Source organism: Solanum dulcamara, chromosome 8, assembly GCF_947179165.1.
Source record: "Solanum dulcamara chromosome 8, daSolDulc1.2, whole genome shotgun sequence".
Taxonomy (NCBI): domain Eukaryota; kingdom Viridiplantae; phylum Streptophyta; class Magnoliopsida; order Solanales; family Solanaceae; genus Solanum; species Solanum dulcamara.
The window spans coordinates 39,169,111-39,192,864 of NC_077244.1; the positions used below are offsets into that span (position 1 = coordinate 39,169,111).

A 23,754-nucleotide genomic window follows, 5' to 3' on the forward strand; every position below is an offset into this window, starting at 1 on the left:
TAGAGAGTAGCTGATTGCACTGTATGTCCTTCAATCAGAAAACAAAAGAAGATAAGGATATTTCACTCAAAAATGAGGAAGAAAAAGAAAAGAAAATTAAAAATTGATTAAATAAGCCTTTTATGCGTAATCGTGAGTGTCATATACTCACTGTATCATGCAAGTAAAAAGTATCAAAATAATATAGTAGAACCTGATGTGAAATATCAAAAATAAATATAACTTAATTGAGACGTGTAAATGAAAACTGATCGTTGAGCTTTCGCCTTGATTTAAAGACTTCTTTTGTCGGGAGAATATAACTTTGTTTTCCTGCCTAAATCAAACACATTCAAAAGATTTCTCATCTGGCTCGGCCATTCTCCAAAAACCCAGCAGAGCAAGAACCCTATCACGCTACCTCATCCCAGGTCAATCATGGCGACGAACCCTCCGAACCTAGAGTGCCGAATGTACGAGGTCAAGTATCCTGAAGTGGACCAGGCTGTGATGATACAGGTCAAGAGTATGGCTGACAGTGGTGCCTATGTTTCTCTTCTTGAGTACAATAACATTGAAGGAATGATCCTTTTCTCTGAGCTTTCTCGTCGTCGAATTAGGAGTATCAGTAGTCTCATCAAAGTTGGCAGAATCGAGCCCGTCATGGTGCTTAGGGTTGACAAAGATAAAGGTTACATTGATCTTAGTAAGCGAAGGGTCTCTGAGGAAGATATTCAGGGTTGTGAGGAAAGGTACAATAAGAGCAAGCTTGTTCATTCCATTATGCGTCATGTTGCTGAAACTATGAATATCGATCTGGAGGTGAGCCGTCTCTCTCTCTTTAAGTTTCTTTTGATTCGTGTTGAATTTATTTGGTTGTGGAGAAATTAGTTGTGAATATGGGTCCTTCATTCAAATGTAAAGGAAGTAGAAGTGGACTGTTCTATTAATTCAGCATTATTTCAACACTCATCCCAAGCACCAACCAGAGTGCTGTCTGGTATCCCAAGCCCCACTCTCTGTGGGACTACATTGGGTATGTTGTTATTGTTGTTGAAGATAAAAGTCCGAATGAACAAAAAGCATCTCTCCTTTAAATTTCTCAATACACTAAATAGTCAAGCATATGATGCCAAGTCTTGTATTTGTATGGGTCCCATGTTAAGAGTTCATGTTGTAGGAGAATCATTGGACACTAGATTTAGTATTGTGCAGTATGCAGAAGCTTACTGGGTATCTCTGTCATGTCACAATAGCGCTGAATTTCTTTAGCACCTGGGGATGTTTTTGCCTGAGGGACACGTTGAAGCTGGGATGTAAAATTTTTATTTCTTTGGGGAATTGATGTGGAGCAGAATAAAATTCTGCTTTCTGCAATTTACTGTGTAATCCTGTGCCCAATGAACTGCCGTGCATTTTAGAGAACATGTATTGGAAGATGAAACTGTTCTCTTGGTGTATGTTTCGCACAGGCTGGGTAGTGCTGTAGTGTGGACAGCATTGACAGGTTTCAAATTATTTTTTGTCATGAAGAATTGAACTTTTGAGTTGGTCAAGTGAGAGGGAATGTTTTGTACCACTGCAGTTTGTTTTTGCTATATACATATGATAACTTTAGCAATTACTTTACCTGCCTCTATAGCCTAATTGGGAGGCCAAATACCATATGTCGTGTTTTGTTTTCATTTCTTCTTCCTGCCTGTCTTCAACTTTGTTACATTTTTAGTTAGGGTAAATATGATCTACGTGGATCTGTGGAGCATTGTGCCTTACCTTATCTCTCCTTATAGTTAACTAGAACTCATGATATGCCCTTCATTGGAACAACACAAATACATGGTTGGTCTCCTTCTAGAGTTGACTCTTGATTGAGAAAAAAGCTCGGCACTGATTTTATTATGATCGGTAAAGGGTAACATTGAATTAGTAATGTTAAAATCAGCAAAAAGATGATGCTTGAAAAGTTACAACCAAAAGGAAAATATTACAGATTGTGTAATGTGCAAATGAAGTCAATCATGGCATTGGAGTAAGAGACATTTACAGTAGACACGTTTCACCAAAAACTAAGCGAAAAAAGTCATTTATGTTTGATATTGATAACTGAGTCCTTTCTATCCTCAAACGCCCTATGATTCGTTTCTTTTCCATACACCATCATACCGCAGCTAGTATAGTATACCAAATAATGCTTGAAGCGCTTTGCAAACCTATCCTGTGCCAGCCTTGCAAAAACTGAAGTGTTGATATGGGCATAAAGAAAAACTTAGGACTTTTACTGTATCCACCCAATCAGGTTCAAAATGAGGAGAAAGAGACCATAGTGTAGGACACTTGCTGGCATTACATGGGCTCATTCAATGCCCCTGACTAAAAATTAAAATAGCAGAAAAGCGGCATCACTGTTTTCTTTTCTTTCTGCTGGTAGCAAATATTTCAAGTCTGAAGACAAAAGTATTTTGTGCATAATCTACTTTCTCCTCTGTGCTATTAATTATTATGATCAGCTTTATTCGTCTCCTTGCCCTTTTTCATAAGATCTTTACATCTTCTCTTCAATTTCTATTCAGTCGTCTGATTTTTATTGCAGGACCTTTATGTCCATATTGGTTGGCCTTTATACAGAAAATATGGTCATGCTTTTGAGGTGAGAATTGGTATCCATTTCCAGTGCCTTCCTTTTTTCTTTTATGGTTATCAAGATTCGTCACATCTAGATTTCTTGGTTTTGATTTCCAGGCATTCAAGCTTATTGTCAATGATCCAGATTCGGTTCTAAATTCCCTCACCCGTGAAATTAAAGAAACTGGCCCCGACGGGCAGGAGGTAGTCTTTTGTTATACCATTTTCTAGGTTAATTTTTCCGATGGTGTGAAAATGAGTTTTACTATCTTATTCTTCTATAGGTTACTAAGGTGGTTCCTGCTATATCAGAGGAAGTTAAAGATGCATTAGTCAAAAACATTAGGAGGAGGATGACCCCACAACCATTGAAGATACGAGCAGATATTGAGATGAAATGTTTTCAGTTTGATGGTGTTCTTCACATTAAGGTTATTGAAGTTGGAATCATTTTTTCATGTAATGTATTTCTTCAACCCATTGTCAACGCTTGTGGAGGACACATTTTTCTAAACATCGACTACTTAACTTTGCACTTACGGTTTATTATTGTCCGATTCAGGAAGCAATGCGTAAAGCTGAACTTTGCACTGATGGTTTATTAATGTCCGATTCAGGAAGCAATGCGTAAAGCTGAAGCTACCGGTAATAAGGATTGCCCAGTCAAAATTAAACTTGTTGCGCCTCCAGTATATGTGTTGAACACTCAGACTCTGGACAAGGTAACTGACTGTTGTATGTAGTTGTTAGTACTTAATATCTTGTTTGTTCCCTGATGGTATGGTGTGGTTTTACCAGTTAGAATGATCTGAATTGTGTTATTGTGCATGAGTACTGTTTATGTTCTATGTTTTCTACTGTGCGTGTGCAGCATTCTTAGTTGCTGCTTAGAAGTAACTTTTTTTAAAAAAGAAATATAGAAGGCTGGTGACTGGTGAAAGATAAGTGGTTCACGGGCTTTGAGTTTCTACCTGATGTTTGAGTTGAGAGTAGATCAACTTGTTTAAATCTTCAATGAGAAATAGCTGAAAGCATACTTCGTGCCATCTCTTAATGAGTTCCTTGACAAAATATTTGTTGTCTACATTTAATATCGTATTCCTGCTTTATCAAATTAGCTTGGAATAAGACCTTATCAGGGAAAAGAAAAGGCCTGGGAAGACACTTTAGTGGTTTAGCCTCCTAGTTTCTTTGTAGCAGCTGCAGAGAACTCGATGCTCCCTCTCATCCCTAGTAGTTCTGTTGACAACAAACAAGGATGTCTCTCTTAGTGATACTGCTCAGTGTACTTGTTTCCTTGAGAAGCTCTATAGCTGGACTTCTTTTACCTTTTAGGATTCTTCAAAAACTGCTTCTTGTATATTGCTATATCTGTCCGTTGCATGAACTTCGCCAACAACTTTTTTGTCCTTCACCTTTGTTTTGAAGAAAAAGATTGTGAAAATATGGTTTTGAAATTTTCAAATTAGCAGAGCATTTTCAGATATTAGTTTCAGGATAGTGAATCTGCACAGAATCTCTATAGTAGGACAGAACAAAAAGGAAATCAATCTCAAGGGAAACAGACACATCTTAATCTTATATGCTCAACCACTTCCATTGGTCATCACTTTCTGTATGCTGCTAACTCTGGCAAATCATACTGTCAAAGGCTAAAGAATAAATAAGCTCTAACATATGTTATGGCTTTAAGCATGAAGCACATAAAGTTTCCGCTTCAATGAAGAAATGCACAAATGGAAGTATACAAGTGATGCAAGAAAAACTATTTGAAACAAAAAAAAATAATACCTAAGGGTGTGGCCTAGTGGTTATCTGCTATAAGTTTTCTCATAATTCACGTATTGCATAATGGAAGCATTCATGTGATGCAAGCGGACTAACTAAAGTAGTGTTTTGGATGGCGTAAGGCGATTAATACCAAATTCTTAAAATATTTAATTGCCTATATATATATCCAAAATCTCAATAGCAATATCATATATTAGCAAATATTTCAATTCAAAAACTAATAGTAGATACTAAAAGTCTAGAACTTTGTTTTTTTGGAGAATGGTAACTTTTCATCTATATAATCCACAGGTATATTACAACAAATGTAGTCCCCCTTTCAAAACATATTACAACCTAACAGACTCTATATTTGCTTTTTGTCACAAATAGTTTAAAACATCAAAAAGGTCTTCTGCTTGTACTAATACTACCTGTTTACACCAAAAATAATAAAGAGCTACACAATTCATCTTAAAAATCTGTAAATTGTTCTTCTTGCTTTCAAAACACCTTCTATTTCTTTCTTTCCACACTGTCCATCATATGCAAGCTGGGACAATCTTCCATCTCTCTTCCTTTACTGTAGTGTTGCCCATATTGATCCAACAATTTAGAAGTTGTGCTATGTTTCTTGGTTTCACCCAAGTGATCTTCCTAAGATTGCTGAATATTCTCCATAGTTAATCTGTCCATTTGCAATGCAAAAAGAGATGGTTGACTGTCTCTGCCTGTTCCTCACATAAGTAGCACCTTTAACATAGTTGGAATTTCCTCTTCCTCATATTTTCTTGTGTCAGCACTGCTTCCTTGGCTAGTAACCATGTGAAGAAATTTACCTTGTATCAGATTTTAGTTCTCCAGATCATCTGCCATGGCCAGTGCTCCATCCTGTCATTTGAGTGATTGAGATCTTTGTAAGCTGAATTGACACTGAAGACCCCTTTGCTGCCATTCTTCTGAACAACCTTATCTTCCCCATTAGCCAAATTGCTGAATTGTTCCATTGTGTCATGAAAAGCCTCTATGTTACCCATCTCCTAATCATTTAGGTTCCTTCTTAGATGCAAGTTCCACCCCTGTCCCGTCCACATTCCAGACATTGTTGCATTTTGCTGAAGGCTTAGTGCATACAAGTCTGGAAATAATTGTTTCAGGGGTCTTTTGGGTTATCCATTTGTCCTCCCAAAATAACACCTTCATGCCATTACCCACCTGAAATCTGATTCTAGATAGAAGCAGAGGCTAGAGATTTCTTACTGATCTCCAGATACCACATTCATATGGTGTAGTCACTATCTTTTTCATCCATCTATTCTCCATCTCATATTTTGCCCTGACCACCTCTTTCCATAGCATATTCTCTCCTTTCATAAATTTCCACAACCATTTTAACATAAGGTTTTTGTTTTGCCTTTTCATGTTCCTGATCCCCATTCCCCTTTCTTTCTTATTTTTTATGACCTCTTCCCACTTGAATAAGTGGAACTTCTTTTTATCTTCATCTCCCTGCCATAATAAGTTTCTTCTCAAAGCATCTATGCTCTGTATGACATTGTCTGGTGTTGGGAACACAGACGTCATGTAAGCAGGTAAAGCATCAAGCACACTGTTAACCATAATTAGTCTACCTCCCTAGACAAATGTTGGCTCTTCCAGTTGGTTAGCTTTTTCTCACACTTTTCTATCACCCCATTCCAGATCCCCTTTGATTTGCTCTTTGCCCCCAATGGCATGCCTAGGTATATATTTGGTAGCTCCCTTACTCTACCACCCAAAACTTCTGCCAAACTATTCACCTCAGCCACTTCATTAATGGGATAAATGAAGCTCCTTCCCTAGTTGATGTGTAATCCAGAAACTGCTTCAAAGATGATGAAAATTGCTCTTCAACATTTGCTCTCTCACTGCTTAACAAAAAATAAGAGTGTCATCTGCATATTGTAGATGAGTGATCTCCAAGTCATTTAGTGCACTATTGTCCACCTGGAAGCCTCTTACCCAGCCCTTCACCTTTGCTGTCTGACTCAGATTGCTCAAACCTTCCATGCTAGAATGAATAAGAAGGGTGACAAGTGGTCACCCTGTCTCAGTCCTTTCTGAGATGGAAAGAAGCCACTGGGAGTTCTATTGACAAACAGAGAACTTGATTGTGCTTGTGCAGAATTTCACCCTTCTAATCCACTTACCCCCAAAACCCATCCTTTGCATCATAAGTAGTAAGAAATTCCAATTTAAGTGGTCATAAGCCTTCTGAATATCAAGCTTGCATAGAATTCCAGGGCATTGACTTCTCTGTTTGGACTCTACACATTCATTTGCTATCAGGACTGCATCCATTATTTGTCTACCTTTTATGAATGCCATTTGTTGTAGCACCTTCTTCAGCCTTTCTGCCAAGAGTTCATATATGATCTTATAAACTCCACTTATTAGACTAATAGGTCTAAAGTCTGTCAGTTCCACAGCTCCCACTTTCTTAGGAATTAAAGCCACAAATGTGGCATTAATGCTCTTCCCAAACTTTTTAGCCTCATGAAAATTCTGCACTATAGCCACCAAATTAGGTTTAATGGTGTCCCAGCACTGACTAAAGAATCAGCCTACAATGGAGTCAAACCATCCAGTTAACATTGGAAAGCAATCGAGCACATCATACAGGGAGGCAGTTCACAGGAGTAGGTGGATGACAGACTCCATGAAGAAAGCAAAGGTACATGCAAAGGATGCTCGCATAGAAGTTACAAACATAGCACCGTTGGTGGAGGCAGATCTTCTCAATAGATGCATTGTCGGCAGATTTCAGGGCACACCACAGGAGACCCCATTGCTGAATGATGTAAGAAGATGGGCTTGCAACACGTTAAAATCAGCCATAGGAGTAAGCGTCTTTGCTATGAATGACAGTCAATTCCTATTTGAACTCCCATCAAGAGTAGCAGCATCAAGAGTAGCAGCAAAACATGTCATGATAGGGAAATGGGTTTGGAAGAAGATGAGCTTAATCCTTGAATGGTGGAAGCCGACTTCCGACTGCTAGCCGGAAGAAGTAAAGAGAGATTGGGTATGGGTAAGAATTATGGGACTACCTCTGAATTTGTGGTCCCAGAAAATCTTCAGAAAAATCGAAGACCAATGCGGCGGGTTCATCGAGACAAAGGAAGAAACAAACCTCAAGAACCACCTTCACTGGGCTCGAATCAAGGTGAAGGGTGATGGAGAAAAGGTTTCGAGGGAAGTAGAAATCTCCCACGATGGATATGTCTACAAAATTCCGATCTGGTGCGAGGCACCGGTGATCATCAGAAACTTGGAAAAGAGGAGAGAGAAGAAAACCCTAGGACCACTAGGTAATGAGGGTTTAATCTCCAGTTTAGTGAAGAAACCAATGGTTTATACACCACAACAAGTGGGTACACCGACAGTTGGAGGAAATTTGAATAAGAAGTCACGTGTGAAAAAATTTAAAGGGAAAGGGCCATTATATGCAGTAGCGGGCCACATAAGTGAAGTGACAAACAGGGGCCCAACAAAAGCTTCAAGCCCAACAAAATTAAAAAACAAAGAGATTAACTATGAAGCCCAAAGATTGGACTAAGTAAATATCGAGATACAGGCTAATCTCTCTCAAACCAACAATCAAAGCAGATGCGAGAAGCCGAAAAATCTAGAGGTGGAGAAGGAAAATTCTAAGTCGCGCGAGCAAGAGGAGGAGACACATGAGGTGGGGGAGACTGCAGTCATTGTAACTGTAGCAACAAACATGGAGAGACAAGTAGCAGAAACAACACAACTGAATGATCACAATGATAGCAGCACGGAAATCACTGAGGATATTGTGTACCACTGATGATTCAACTACCAATAGAAGGCCAAGCTAATCCAGTAAATCCTCTACTCTGGATTAAGCAACACATACTTAGATTGAGTACAGAATTTGGGGTAGACTTTAGAGGATGTGAGGAGAAAGAAGAGGAGCTTTTCATGAAAATCGATAATAACAATCAAGGCAACAAGGGGGGACAGGGGGAAGTCTTATCTGTTAAAAAAAGGGGTGAAGAATTGAAAGGTCTTAAACTGGACACAAAATTCATGAACTTTGGTACTAGAAGTAAAGGGGGATACCTAGCCATGAATAATGATGAAGCTAAATATAGTTTCACAGAACATAAGGGGGATGAACTATGCAAGAAAGGAGGGAGTAATTAAGAACATTATGAAGAGCTGGAAGGCTGATGTGTTTTGCTTTCAGGAAACAAAGGTGGAAGGGGAAATTGCTAGTATTGTTAAGGAGGTATGGGGGAATAAATGGGTGAATTATGCTCAGTTAGAAGCCAGTGGAACCAAGGGAGGCATTGTTATTATGTGGGACAAAAGGGAGAGGGAAGGGGAAATCAGCAGTGTGGGGAAGTACTCAGTTACCGGTAGCTTCACAGAGTTACGTCAAGATTTTAGCTGGCACCTCACAGGAGTCTATGCTCCAAATGATAGAGAAGAAAGGGAAGAGACTTGGCGGGAAATTGGTGCTGCCAGGGGTCTAATTTCAGGTCCTTGGGTTCTTTGTGGGGATTTCAACACTGTGAGGTACTCATCAGAAAAGAAAAATTGCAACAGAATCAACAAAGGAGTGACAGACTTCTCAGACTTCATAGAAGACATGGAGTTAGTTGATCCTGAATTATTTGGGGGGAAATACACTTGGAAGAAAGGAGACAGACATACACCAACAGCTAGACTGGACAGAATCTTGTTCTCTGAAGAGTGGGAAACAAACTTCATAAACATAAGACAGAATATACTTCACAGAGAAACCTCTGATCATTCTCCCATAATGCTACAATGTGGTGATTGAGAAAACACAAAGTCATACTTTAAGTTTCAGAACTGGTGGCTGGATATAGAGGGTTTCAATGACAAAGTAAAAGGGTGGTGGAATTCTTTCAACTTCAAAGGGAAACCTGATTAGGTACTGGTTGCAAAGCTCAAAGCACTAAAAGAGAAGTTAAAAGAATGGAGCAAAACTGCACAGGGGAACTTGGGAGCTCAAAAACAAAATGTTCTGAAACAGCTAGCTGAATTAGAGGATATACAGGAGCACAAAACCCTGGGGGCAGAAGAGATAACCTCTAGAATAGCTTTAACATGAAGTTTGAAACATAGCTAAAAGATAGGAAATAGCTTGGAGACAAAGATCCAGGGCAATGTGGTTAAAGCAAGGCGATAGAAACACTGCTTTCTTCCACTGAACTGCAACTGCACATAGGAGAATGAACACAATTTCAAAGCTGAAAGTGAGGAGAAATTCTAAATAGACCAGAGGAGATACAAAAGGAGATAGTAACTTATTATGAGGAACTATACTCTGAGCCAGAAGACTGGAGACCCTATCTGGAGATGAGAAACTGCCCTTATTATTCAAGAAGAGAACAATTTACTTCTATCACCTCTTGAGCAGCAGGAAATATTAGAGGGCATAACAGCATGTGCAGGGGACAAAGCACTAGGCCAGATGGTTATTCCATATTCCATCCCCCTTTGTATGAAGATTCCGGTGTAATAATTACAGATTTGTTCTGTCCTTGAATAGCAAAAAAACTGACATATCTGCCGTTTTCATTGTATTTAAAGTGCAATAGAACTCTGCAAAATGGTCCTTCAGATTCCATCTCCTAACAACTCTCTTGTACCTTGGATGCCTCAATAAATATTGAGACCAACCACCACAAGACTTTAATGCTAATCTTTACTCTTCTCATTAAGTTTCTGCTACTCTCTATCCACTCATACCAAGAATCTGCTCCTTTGCATCTGGTAATTTCGTACGACTTAAATCCTGCGTTGTAATAAATGTTGTTATTCCCGGGTGATGTAAATCCGGCCATAGTTGTTGGAAAAATCCCCCCAATCAATGGCTGTTCGATCTTAGGTTAGGGCAGGCTAACCTTGATAGTTGTGCCTGGGAGCATTCCCTAAAGTTATTCCAAATGATGACATTTTTGAACATTGTCTAGAACTTGAATGATTCAATAATTCATAAGACAATTGACAAACAATACTAGAACTCTTAAAGTCTCTTCTTCTTCAAGAAAATCAAAATCTTGAAGATCAACATCCATTTCATTATGATTATATTGCTCCTCATCTTCTTACTCGGATTCTTCATCAATTAGTGTCCGAGACGTCCTACTTGAACTTGTAGATGTAGTTTGTACTCCTTTTCCCTTGTCAAGTGCCCTTGATCTTGAAGGAATTCCCATAAGACCATAGATACTCTCGTCAACTCCAATTGCCTTAGCAACAGTACCCTAAGTAAGATCACCTTCTTCATATACTAGTTCGTCTTCTTGATCTTCGGGGCATCCAGCCAACCATTCATTTGCCTCATCAATATAGTCCAAGGCAATTGCATCAATGGTATCACGAGCATCCTAATGATGTTTCAATGTTCTATTGTACTTAATGTACACTAGATCATTGAGACGTGATAGTGCAAGCCAATTTCTCTTTTTAGAATTAATCTGCGCATAAGTGGTAGATATTAACTAACAAATACTAATAATACTAATAATAATTTAATATGGATGTTAGAATATAAATATTCTTCTTATGTGTTCAAACACACTCCAATTTCGCTCACATTCGGATGAGCTACAAGTTAGACTTAACATTTTCATGGCAAACTTTTACAAGTTTGGAGTTTGACTACCAAATAGTGACCACCATTCAACTATAAAAAAATAAATTTAAAGGTTAATAATAAGTATAAATAAGTCAAATAACTTAAGTAAAGCTATAGTATAAAGAACTAAATCAACTCACTTACCCGGTGACCTTGTGTCTTTGGCTCTTTGAGCGTGACCATAACCAAACAGTTCGTCGCCATTTTTGTACCTAGGAACCTCAGCGACTAGTAAATCTTGTGTTGTTATATCGGGGTTCATCTTCTCAACACATGCCCGTCCACACATCCTGATGTATAGTGCCATCTTCATGAGCTTTATAAAACAATCCTGGGTTCAAAGTATGGCCTGCAGCATGCAAAGGCCGATGGAGTTGGTCAGTCCACCTTGCATCAATGATTTCAAACACTTTCTCATATTGCTTTTTAACTCCACCAAAGGCCCGCTCAATAGTTTCCTTCTCTCTATTCATTGCTTCATAAATATAGCCCATTGGTGTTTTTTTCTCCCCATCCACCAAACAAAGCACTGTTGTCAAAGGACCACATACTTTAAGTGCCCGAACAACATCATTCCAAAAGTGGGCAGAAATAAGAAGGTTGGTAACATCTTTTCCCAAAGTTTCCTTTGCAAATCTACTTGAAGTCCATTCGGTTGAGAGGATTAGAATTCTCAAATTTTTCTTTTGACTGTACATAACTCTCAAAGTCAAGTAGGCCGTTGCAAATCTTGTCTTGGCTGGTTTCACCAAATTTCTTTCATTGGTGAATTTTCTCATCAAGTTCAACGACGACCTTTGACTAATGTAAGAATGAATCTTGCTGGCCTTCTTAAAAACTGTTAAAGTAATATAATTATGGTAATTAGTAGCTAGTAAATATTAAATATTAACTATAAAGAAAGTTAGAGGATAGGATAGTGATATTACCTGAAGCATAGGTGTTAATCTTGAATGCCACCGAACATCAAATTGATGCAATGAGCAGCACATGGAGTCCAATAAATGTGTGGGTACATACCCATCATCATGCTTCCTACTTTAACATTCTCACTAGCATTATCGGTTACAACTTGTACAACATTTTCCGGGTCCGTTTCTTTTAATAGTGTTCTTGAACAAGTTGTACATTTTGGTAGAATTGGTAGATTCATTGCTAGCATCAACAAAACCAAGAAATACACTACCGATTGGAGAATTCACCAAAATATCGATGATCATTTTACCATTTCGTGCCATCCAACCCTGGAATAAACCAATAATTCAGGGACTGACACTGCTATGTTCACTTTATTATTAAGTGCAACCTCTTCAAATAGAGCCATGGGAGATGAGACACATGCCTTGGTGCCTTCACTGAAGAGCTGTTTATGTGAGTCGAAGTACTCAACAACCAGTGCATAAAGCGTACTTCAGTTGAGCCCTCAAACAACACTAAATCAAATACATAGAGGTTGATAATATTAACCTAAATGAAGATAAATGCTTCAAGACTACAAAACTTACATGCTAAGTCACTTCTGCTGGGTATCTCTAACTGCATTATTGTTAACTCTAAAAATCCCTATAGCTTTAAAATGATACTAACATATTTGTCTTGTTCCTCCCTAAAAAGCTAGTGTATTGGATTCCGTGGTAGATTCTCCAATAGTATGGACTATGGAGAAGGGAAAGTGTAGAACATCTTCTCTATTCTGCATACTGCTTAGAAGATATCCTGTAATATCTAATTGTGTTTCTATTGCTATGGTTTTTTTTAGATAATGCCATGCCTACATGTGAAAACAGAAAGAGGATAGAATAACATTAAGTTACAGGCTTGTATAGTTAGGGCTGGGCGTTCGGTATTCGGTTCAGTATTTTTAAAATTTGGATTCGATAATTCGGTAATCGGTAATTCAAAATATATACCAAATACCGAACTTTCAAACTTCGGTTCGATAATTCGGTAATCGGTAAATCAAAATTCGGTTCGGTACGGTATTCGGTAATACCAAAATTGAGCTTCCATAGTGCAAGATGCAACATACAACAACCTCCAACAAATATTGTTAGCTTTAAGTGCTTAATTATCACAAGATGGAACTAATTAAAGCTGCTGCCTACTTTAAAACACAGGCAACAAAAATTTTAGAGGGGTTAAAACTTGCTGCTAGTAGTAAGTTTCAAAATTTGAAGCTCAGGAAAATCAATGAAGACAACAATCCAGTAACAGCATAGAAGTATGTATTTCATTCCTAGAAGTAACAACAAAAATGGAGGCACCAAGCTCACATTCCGGTAATAGCTTTTTTCCCGCCACCACCAGCACCAGCTGGAATCACCTTCAAGACATTGAACCTCATGGTTTTGGATAAAGGCCTGCACTGTCCAATAGAAAATGATCTCCCTCTTTCACACGGAAGCATGGTGATATGTGAGCTGGAATATTGGAGTGCCTCTTCTCGTATCTCTGATACTTCTTGGTACCGAATACCTGCACTTTCCCTTACCGGTCTTCTTAGAGCTTAGAAAAACACCTGGCTACTTCAAAAACGCCTTCTCTGTCTGTTCCGCCATGACTTAGGGTTACCAAGGACGCAGAACTCAACGAGGATAGCTTCTCTAAAGCAAAAACCCTATTTCGCAATATATATGTTTACTTAGGGTTAGGAATTTGGGCTGGACAATTTAGGGATTTGGGCTGGACATTTTATTAATATGTTTATGGGCCTTTACTCCTTTAGGCCCTACAGAATTGAGAATACAATGGGCTGGACCAGCTGGTCATTTACCCATTTAATTTCGGTATTCGGTAAATATTTACCGAATACCGAACGGTATATTTGTAAATACCGAATATCGAAACCGAAATACCGAAATATAAAATTTGGTACCGAATACCTAACCGAATTACCGAATTACCGAATATCAAAATACCGAAATAGCCGGTTCGGTTCGGTAATTCGGTTTTCGGTATTTTATGCCCAGCCCTATGTATAGTGTTCCATTTTTTCAAAATACTCTCATTTGAAATGTCCGTCTAGACATTGTCTTATAAATCAATGATATCTCTTTGAGTTAGCTATTTTTTATGCTTTTTAAATGTTAAGTTTCTAAATACTCTTAAATAGAAAGCTTGGACTTTAAATTCAAGAAATCTATGTTCGTTTTCCCTTCCTTATACTTATGTGTGTTCAACTATTCATATTCTTTTGTCGCAAAACATTCTTTCTGAGACTGAGCATTGACTTGTGTAAACCCTTCTGTCCAAGGCACTATTCTAAAGATGGACAACTGGAAATAAGTCACAGAAAGGGGGAAAACAGGGAATGAAAGGAAACTAATATATTTTGTGGATTGATTGCAGAATTCTGGTTCATAATGGAGTTGACCCTCTAGGCCTGTGTTATTCAAGTGTTGCTCACCATAAATAACACTGAAAGAATGTTTTGCACAAATAAATATGAAAGACACTCTTCAGCATATGCAAAATTCTTCTGAACAATGGAATTACACAACCACTAGACTGCACCGAAGAGTTAAAACAGTCTAGTGGTTGTGCTATTCCATTGTTCAGAAGAATTTTCATGTGCAGTAGAGTAAGGCTGTTCACAGTTTTGGTTAAAACCAAAACCAAACCGAAAATTTAATCAAACCGAATAAAAAAACCGACATTTGGTTTGGTTTGGTTTGGTTTTAAATTTGAAAAACCGATAATATTTGATTTGGTTATGGTTATAGTAAAAAATAACCGAACCAAACCGATAATTATATACATAAAATTTATAATTATTTTTATGTATAATATTAGCTTTTCATAAATAATTAAAGATATTTTATACCTTTTAATTATTAATTTAAGACGGTCGAAGTACTTTTGATTATATTATGGATTCTCTAGTTAGTTTAGTTTAAATATGTAATTTTTTCATTTTAGTGGACAAAGTTGTTTGTATTTTGAAACTTCTGTTTGACTTGTTCTTTTAAATCTAAACTGTGTTGCAAGTTTGGTCCACCTGATTTGCCATCAGCATGTCTTTTCCTCAATACGCAGCAAAGTTCGCCCTTGTGGGCCGTGAGGAAAAAAGAGCTTCATAAGAAATTTGAAGAATGTAGAGAGAGAATATTTGAATTTTCCCGGCTAGTCATAAATCAAAAAATCGAACCAAACTGAACCAAACCGACATTAACCAAACCGGTGGTTATTATTTTACTTGGTTTGGTTATGATTTTATACATTTAAAAACCGATTAAATTGGTTTAGTTATGATTTTAATCAATCACCGACCCAAACCGAACCATGAACACCCCTACTGTAGAGTGCTTCTCTTCATCACTTTGGTGTGACACGTGGATTATGATTTGCTATTTCTGCAGTCTTGGTTGGCGGGTTTAGATGTTGGATTTATGAAGCACATAACCTATAATTTATTTCTTGCCCTATGAATTTCTTGCCTCTTAAATTTATGTCAAATTTCAAATGGAATCCAAATTTCAGATGACAATTTGTGCTTTATTTCTTGGAGCAGGAGCAAGGTATATCTGTCCTCAGTAAAGCAATTGCCGCTTGCACCGAGGAAATAGAACGTCATAAAGGAAAACTTACAGTCAAGGAGGCCCCTCGCGCGGTGAGCATTTTGTTCATTAAAACTGTTTTTGTTCTAATCATTGTCATGGATTTTTCTTCTTCGTAACTGTGAGAGACCTTTATTTTGACAATTGGGGTAGTTGACAAATCAAGAGATGGATCAAGGTTAGATTTAGAGTTGTGAGATTAGCACAAACAAATAGTATAATTATTAACTTTCTCAACACCAAAAAAATACTGTAGTTAATGAAGTTTGTTTGTAAATCTCTTGACAATTATTTCATGCTGGGGAAGAGTTGAGACATCCCCCCCTCCCCCCCGCCCCCCCCCTCTGGATTAAGTAAAACTGAATCCAAAATAACTCACTTGATACCCCGAGGAAGGATTTGAATTGACTGCAATTCAGCACTATAATTTTATATTATTGACATATAAAAAAAGAACCTACAATTATAAAATTGTCACAACTTTTCTTTGGTTTTGTCTCGTAACTTTGATTCATGTTGCAACTCTGATGTGATAAATCTATTCAGGTGAGTGAACGAGAAGATAAATTACTTGCGGAACAGATGGCTAAACTTGGACGTGAAAATGAGGAGATCAGTGGTGATGAAGATAGTGAAGAGGAGGAGGATACCGGAATGGGAGAAATTGATCTTGAAAAGTCAGGAACTGGAATAACAGATTAAAAATGGAGGACTTGAATAGCACACTTCAACATATGCGCTCTTGACTTCTCTCTGCCCTTAGTTTACTGTTGGCCTTATTTCTTTATTGATCATTTGAGATGGTATATAAACCAACCAACCAACCAACCATACTGTTTGTTACATACAAGTGTACTGATGGATTGGGCCTTTGGCCAAAATACCTTATGTTCACAACTAGTACGTCTTGTCCATTCATTTGCCTACATTTTGACATCCCTTGTATTTCGATTGTGCTTAGTTACTTCTGGTATGTGCAATGGGGTTTATTGCCACTTCTGAATCATGTTAAATCAATTTCATTTCCGTGAATTATATTTGTTCAATTCAATTGTACGTGTCTGATAAGTTGGTGGCGATGTCAGTAAAGCCAGCCGGCTCCATCTCCGATTGACCCTTTCACTGTTTGTTCTGTGTTGTCGAGCTACCACTCTTCAATATTTTTTTTTCTTGCCTTTTATTTCTCTTTTTCAACAAACAATATATGGAGAGGGTTATTTTTTTTTTATATACATTATATATAAGATTATAGTAGGATATTGAGCATTTCAGTCTCACGATCTGAGACTACTATGCAAACACGTCATCATCCAATGTCTGATTCAACTATAACTCGTACCATGAATACTTGTACATTTGTATATCTAAGATCAGGCATAGCCCCCTACTTTATACATTCTGAATACAACATAGAACAGTTTTAGCTGGACAAAATTTAAGGGAAAAAAAAACTCTTAACTCGTACCACAATTTTCCATTTAAAGATCTTAGTAGTAATATTACATTACATTACAACTATATGTAAGCGAGAATAGTCATTTTTTGTAGTCCCCACATAATTTTGTCTTCTTTTTTTACCCCAGGTTTTTAGAACTTTGTAAGTCTCACATATTTTGGTAATTTTAAAGAATTTAAGGACTTTTTACATGCCATTTAAAATAATGATGTCAGGGAAAGGATGATAATGACCCCACAAGGCACACTAATACATATTTGAGTATTTTATCATGCTTCACGCGGTCATAAAATACCTTAGATATGCAAACTTTTTTAATATTCAAGTATAGAAATATTTCTGCTTCCGTATCTAAGGAAAAAAATGTAACAAAAACTATTATTAAAGAAAAGGAAAAAGAGAAGCTTGTAAATGATATTACAAAGAAGATCTTTAGCTATTGTTTTCCATGGCTTGAATTTTCACACTTTAGTGACAATTTTCTTCCATCATATGCAAATAAACTTTATCTAATTCTCTTCAATATAATGGAGGAATATGGTCTAGCATTTTCAAAATTTTTGGGGGCTCAGATTCTCTTGATTTCAAAAAATATAACTAAATTTACAACAACAACAACCTAGTGAAATCCCACAGCATGGGGTCTGGAGAGAGTAAAGTGTATCCAGACCTTACTCCTACTAAGGTAGGACGGCTGTTTCCCAAAGACCATCGGCTCAATAAAAGCATAAAAAGAGGTTAGATAAGGCTAAAAGTTTAAAGCGATATGGAAAAGCAAATAACGAGAGCGACACAGATTAAATAGAGTAATCAAAGTACAGAAAGTAATAGATAATAACAGAAATCAGAGCACAAGAAATTATAGTGCGCTAATGCACCTACTAATAAGGGAGAATAACGAGACTATGTACTAGCCTTCCACCCTAATGTGGATCCTCTACACCCTCCTATCTAAGTTCATGTCCTCGATAAGCTGTAGTTGCGCCATGTCTTGTCTAATCACCTCTCCCCAATATTTCTTCGGCCTACCCCTTCCTCTTCTGAAACCATCCATGGCTAACCTCTCACACCTCTACACTAGGGCATCTGTGTCTCTCATCTTCACATGCCCAAACCATCTCAGTCGCATTTCCCGCATCTTGTCTTCCACCGAGGCCACTCCTACCTTGTCTCGAATATCCTCGTTTCTAATCCTGTCGCTCCTGGTATGCCTACACATCCATCTCAATATTCTCATCTCGACATTTTATCTTTTGAACGTGAGAGACCTTAACTGGACAACACTCCTCCCCATATAACATAGCCGTTCTAACCATCACTTTGTAGATGCCTCCCCAAAATTGCGACGCCCAAAATCGCGACGCCTCCCTGTATATTCACAATCTCCCAACACAATCTCTCTGTCCCCTTCTTCATTCAAGAGTTTATGGAAGTAGGACTGCCGTCTCTATTTAATGAGGGTTTCCTCTATCAATACTTTTCCATGCCCGTCCTTAATTCACTTTACTTGATCCACATCGCATTTCCTATCCTTCCTTTCTCTTCTAGTTCAGCATAAAGACGTTCAAAATCTGCCATTTTTGTCGTCGAAACTGTCGACTTTGCCTCCTTCCTCGCTATCTTATAAAGTTCCCTATTCGTCCACTTCTCCATCTTATCCTTGCTTTCTATCAACTTCTTATACGCCATCTTCTTTGCTTCCACCTTCTCTTGCACTTCTCCATTCCACTACCAGTCCCCTCGATGCCGACTACGACTACCTGTCGAGATTTCCAACACTTTCCTTGCTACAATCCTAATACAACTAGCCATCCTATCCCATATACTGTTCGCATCCCCACTACTATTCCATGCCTCCATATTCTTCAATTTCTCTCCCATCTCCAGGACACTAGCCGTGGTCAAACTCCCCCATCTGATCCTAGGTCGGTCATCCCCCACCCTCTTCTTCCTCATCATCTTGATCCCTAAATCCATCACCAAGATCTTATGTCGGGTTGTAAGGTTGTCGATCGGAATGAACTTACAGTCTTTGCATAGACCTTTATCATTCTTCCTAAGGAGTAGAAAATCTATCTGAGTTTTAGCCACCGAACTACGGAAGGTTATCAAGTGGTCCTCATTGTTTGGGAAATTTGAATTGGCTATCACCAACCCAAAAGCTCTTACAAAATCCAAAAGTGAAACTCCTCCTCCATTTATGTCCCCGAAGCCAAAACCTCCATTCACATCATCATACCCTCCCAAAATAGACCCGATGTGCCCATTGAAATCCCCTCCCACGAAAAGCTTCTCAGTATGTGGTATGCCTCCCACTAACTAGTCCAGATCCTCTCAAAAGCGCCTCTTATCCTCCTCGCCTAAGCCCACTTGTGGTGCATAAGCACTAATAATGTTCAACGTGATCCCTTCAACGACCACCTTAATCGACATCATCCAATCAATGACTCTCCTAACCTCCACCACCTGATCCCTTAAATCACTGTCTACTAAAATGCCTACCCAATTCCTATACTTTAATCTACCAGAGAACCAAAGCTTATACCCGTCTACCTCCTTAGATTTAGAACCTACCCATTTGGTCTCTTGGACACAAGCTATATTAATCTTCCTCTTCTTTAGAATCTTAACTAGCTCTATGGATTTTTCCGTTAACATCCCAATGTTCCAAAAACCTACTCTTAGTGTAGACTCTCTTTTAACCCACTTACCCCTCCTTACCCTCGTCCCCATCCCATTCCTATCCCCGTCCCCGTCCCTGAGCGAGAACATGACCCTAGTTTATCATCACTATCCAAAGCCACAAAAATGCGTATGAACTAATAAATTATTCAAAGGTCTAAAGTCAACAAAATGTAACTACAAGTGTATGAACAAAGAATAGATATGTGAAGATATGGAAATCGGAGGTACCAACTCCAGTTGAAATAAACTTGGTTGCCGCCGAAAAACACTATTCTCGTCGGAGTTACTGTTCACGTTGGCTTACCAACAAGCTTCTTTTCCTCTTAGACAATTTATCGAACAAATGGGGTGCATTCAAAATCAAAGCTGAAAATGAGAAGAAGAAGAAGATGCCGGAAAAAGTATCGCCGTCAAAGTTGTCGTTGTCCGACCGGCGAAAGTAGAAGTTCCATTCTCAATTTAGGGTTGTATTCACCAAACAGTATATAAAAACAAAAATTAAAGAAAATGGAGAAAAACCCAAATAGATCCTGCGAAGATCAAATAACTCACTGGAGCAAAATCAGTCAATTAGACAAAAAAACAAACAAACAAATTCCTAACCAGATCAAAGCAAACCTAGCCGTATAATATAATTTTTTGACCTATTGTTTAATGAAAGTAAAGTATAAAGAGATTTTGGAGTGCAGAGAGAGTGTCATATATAAAATTGTGGACAAAATTAATTTTAAAAAATAGGCAAAAATTTGGGAAAGGACCAAAAATATATCAATATTGTAAATATGAGGGACTATTAATGATTCATGTGAAAATTCAAAAATGACTTTGAGTCTTAAATCAAAGATAAGCGAATATTTTGGACTTTTTCTCTTTAGTTGTTACACAATTGATGACCCTCAAACAAACAATTCAGAGATGTTCCAAAAAAAAAACAAAAAAAAACTAAATTTATATTAAAAAATTCAAAACATTCAATTTTCACTATCAATGCATGTTTGTGTGCAGAGTTATAACTACCAATAGACAACGATTACGGCGAGGGAATAGAAAAGGATCGACAAGTTTTTAATAGGGACAATTGAGGAATTTATTCTTACTTTAATTACGTAAAAAATAAAGAAAATTCCAAAAAATGAGAGGAAAACCGATAAGTTAGATATCGAAATGAGATATAATCCCAAAGCTGATTAACTGAGGGGTTAGGGGTTGGGGGTGGGGAGGAATCTGAAATAAAAGAGGTGTCAGGTAAGCTTTTCATTCCAATTTGCTTGATTAAATAATTATTATTATAATTATCATAAAAATAATTAATAGTAGTTATATCTTGTTTATTTATATCTTCTTCTATGTTCTTCAACCATAATATAAACAAATTCCTGATATAACTGAATTCTTAAAAATTAAAAATATTCACTTCTTCTAAAATAATCGAACTTTACTATTATATATTTTTAAAAAATAGAGACATAGAAAATTCAATTTCATGATATATACTTTTTTTTTCAAATAGATTGATGTAAAAGTTTGAATTACAATGCAAATTTTGTTTGATCTAAATTAGAAAATAAAGTTTAGATAATTAATTGATTAAATGATATATTTTAATGAACAACGAAATATTTTCTATTAGTGTTATACCTTATAATGTCACTTGTGATGATGGGATCAATGTATCATATTAAACAAAATGATACTATCTGAATTGAACAATTCAATTTAGAAATGAAAAAGATTATAAATATATTATATATATATTTTTATTGTAATAAGATACTAATCTTAAAAATTTGTACAACATATAAATTTTTATGCACTGTCATAACTGTTTTGTAAATTATGATATAATATTTATTTCAAGAATAAATATAAAAACATTAACACATGAAGGCTTAGGTTTATCACTTTCTCATTCTATTACATTCTTTGTATTGTTCTATATCTATTCTCTCTTTCTTCGTATTTTGAATTTCAGGCAAAGTAGTATAATTAAACAATAGAGATAAATATGAAAATTGTTGAAGTATCAATTTAAAGATATAGAAAGCAAAAACTTGACACAAATTCTAACTTTTTAATGTATCTCTCTCTATATTTTGTGCTTATGTGATTAGGGACGGGCTAGTAAAGTTTCAATGGTTATCATAATTCTTTTTTGGCGAAAAATTATATTTTTTATATATTGTTTATTTTTTTTATGTATATATAATAAATGTTGACCCCCTTTGACTTTTCATATGTTTACTTCTTCATATTTTAAACTCCCTTAATATTATATTAATTTCAAGAATATGAAGTAAAGTCAATTCTAAATAAAAATGCTAAAAACAATAGAAAATAGGCTACCCGTTCATAAGACTTTTAACTATTTTATGGAAAATCACCTATTCAATTTGAGAAAGAATTATTAGCAACTTCAATATGAACTCTTTTTCATATTTAAAAATCTTTAAGCAGGCTCATTTTTAATATTCTCCTATACGGAAGAAATTGCGAATAAGAACATAAAAAATGTCAAACACAACTCATATTTTAGAATTTACTGATATTTAAATATTTAAAAAATTTATAAGTACGTTAAGATAAACAAAAATATCACCTGGAGTCCGAATTATATATACATCCTCCACTCAAATTATTATTGGGAAAAAATTCAATTACGTTTATGTACATATTGTCATGATCCAAAATTTCAGGTCATGATGACCTACTAACATCCCATCAGTAGGTAAGACTAACCCATAGCCCGCAACCAGAAGCAACGGGCTACACAAAGAGACATATATATAGCAAGAAACAAGATAACAAAATGAAAGGGGTAGATAAAGTCAACATACAACAACATTTCCCAAGACGTGGTATCAGCAGGTACTTGAGCTACTAATACAAAATAAGAGATATAAGGCATTACAAATATACAGGCTAGTCTCCGAATACAAAATAAAGACTAATCTATCCACCACACAAGGAGAACAACAACTCTGAATGCCAGGAGCTCACCCCAACCTCTGAGTCCCAAAAGCCGCTCCGCTCTAATCCAAATCAATGGTGAGAACTCGTAATATGATCTACAAGGCGTAGAAGTGTAGTGTGAGTACCAAACAAGTGGTACTTAGTAGGCACAGTCTGAGAGAGCTCCAAGGCAATGCAAGTATAAACAACAGGTACAAGTAACAAAAGAAGAGATATCACATGATTATACAGGTAAACAAAGCCAAGGAAAATAGAATAAGTGAAAAAAGATTGAAACATGGGAACATGCCCGGGAACGCTATCCCAACAACCCTATCACAACAAGCTCATACTTTGGCAGTCAACTAATCAAGAATATACTGGCAGTAATCACCGCTATTCACCATAAAAGCCAAAAGATCAAACCAATTATACCAAAATAGGGAGTACCAACTTCATGACAAGTCTAAGCCCCCGCTACACACACATGCGTGCGCGAGCGCACATACATATATATAAGTTCAACACAATAATACATGAATATAGTCAAATAATAACCTAACCAGATCCCATAAGCCCGCAAAGCACAAAGCAACAAGCAATATACTTGTGATAGTCAATGCATATGAATGCAAATTATGCAGTAGAAACCAACAGCACCAACATTACCAAGTGCCACACAACCAAGTATATACACCCTTGTCCCGATAGTAAGATAGGACCTATGCAACTCCCTCATCATATTCTGTGTATCACACGGTCAGAGAGACCCATAAGGGACACGGAAAGTCCGTATACACTGCCTGGTCTTGAGCCAGGACCTATATAATCGATCCGCTTGGATCTGCTCCATCTAGGTACTGGAGCTCCATAATACCGAACCGATGCAGAAAAGTGCATCGACATATCGGCTAATCAAGTAAAAACCAAGCACATCCCAGATATCTCTAATGTTTTAAAGTAAGAAGGGAGCACATCCTTGACGCCCCATATATCTCAAAAATTAGTTTATCAAGTAGTCCAGGTGGTAGGACTCCTATTAAAATCAATTTAAAAGA

At 37.0% G+C, this 23,754-nt stretch overlaps 1 protein-coding gene across 3 annotated transcripts; it reads left to right on the forward strand.

The window, feature by feature from the left end:
* The first annotated feature begins 288 nt into the window (after positions 1-288).
* On the forward strand, positions 289-16,609 carry LOC129900372 (eukaryotic translation initiation factor 2 subunit alpha homolog). Of its 3 annotated transcripts, XM_055975329.1 has the most exons (7): positions 294-801; positions 2,570-2,626; positions 2,719-2,805; positions 2,886-3,032; positions 3,219-3,323; positions 15,561-15,659; positions 16,153-16,609. In XM_055975329.1, the coding sequence occupies exons 1-7, from the start codon at positions 418-420 to the stop codon at positions 16,306-16,308; spliced, it is 1,035 nt and encodes a 344-aa protein (XP_055831304.1). In that variant the 5' UTR covers positions 294-417; the 3' UTR covers positions 16,309-16,609. The 3 variants fall into 3 exon arrangements, 2 of the variants coding, with proteins under 2 accessions (XP_055831305.1, XP_055831304.1); XR_008769606.1 differs by lacking the exon at positions 16,153-16,609 and having other exon boundaries at positions 289-801; positions 3,164-3,323; positions 15,561-15,652; XM_055975330.1 differs by lacking the exons at positions 15,561-15,659; positions 16,153-16,609 and having other exon boundaries at positions 289-801; positions 2,886-3,060; positions 3,164-3,239.
* Positions 16,610-23,754: the final 7,145 nt, after the last annotated feature.

What these genes read in the sequence shown, in the direction of transcription:
- LOC129900372 (XM_055975329.1), top strand. Translation starts at nt 418, where the DNA reads ATGGCGACGAACCCTCCGAACCTAGAGTGCCGAATGTACGAGGTCAAG. An exon ending in ACACTCAGACTCTGGACAAG is followed by an intron (nt 3,324 to 15,560) that starts GTAACTGACTGT and finishes TTCTTGGAGCAG; the next exon opens with GAGCAAGGTATATCTGTCCT. An exon ending in TCAAGGAGGCCCCTCGCGCG is followed by an intron (nt 15,660 to 16,152) that starts GTGAGCATTTTG and finishes AAATCTATTCAG; the next exon opens with GTGAGTGAACGAGAAGATAA.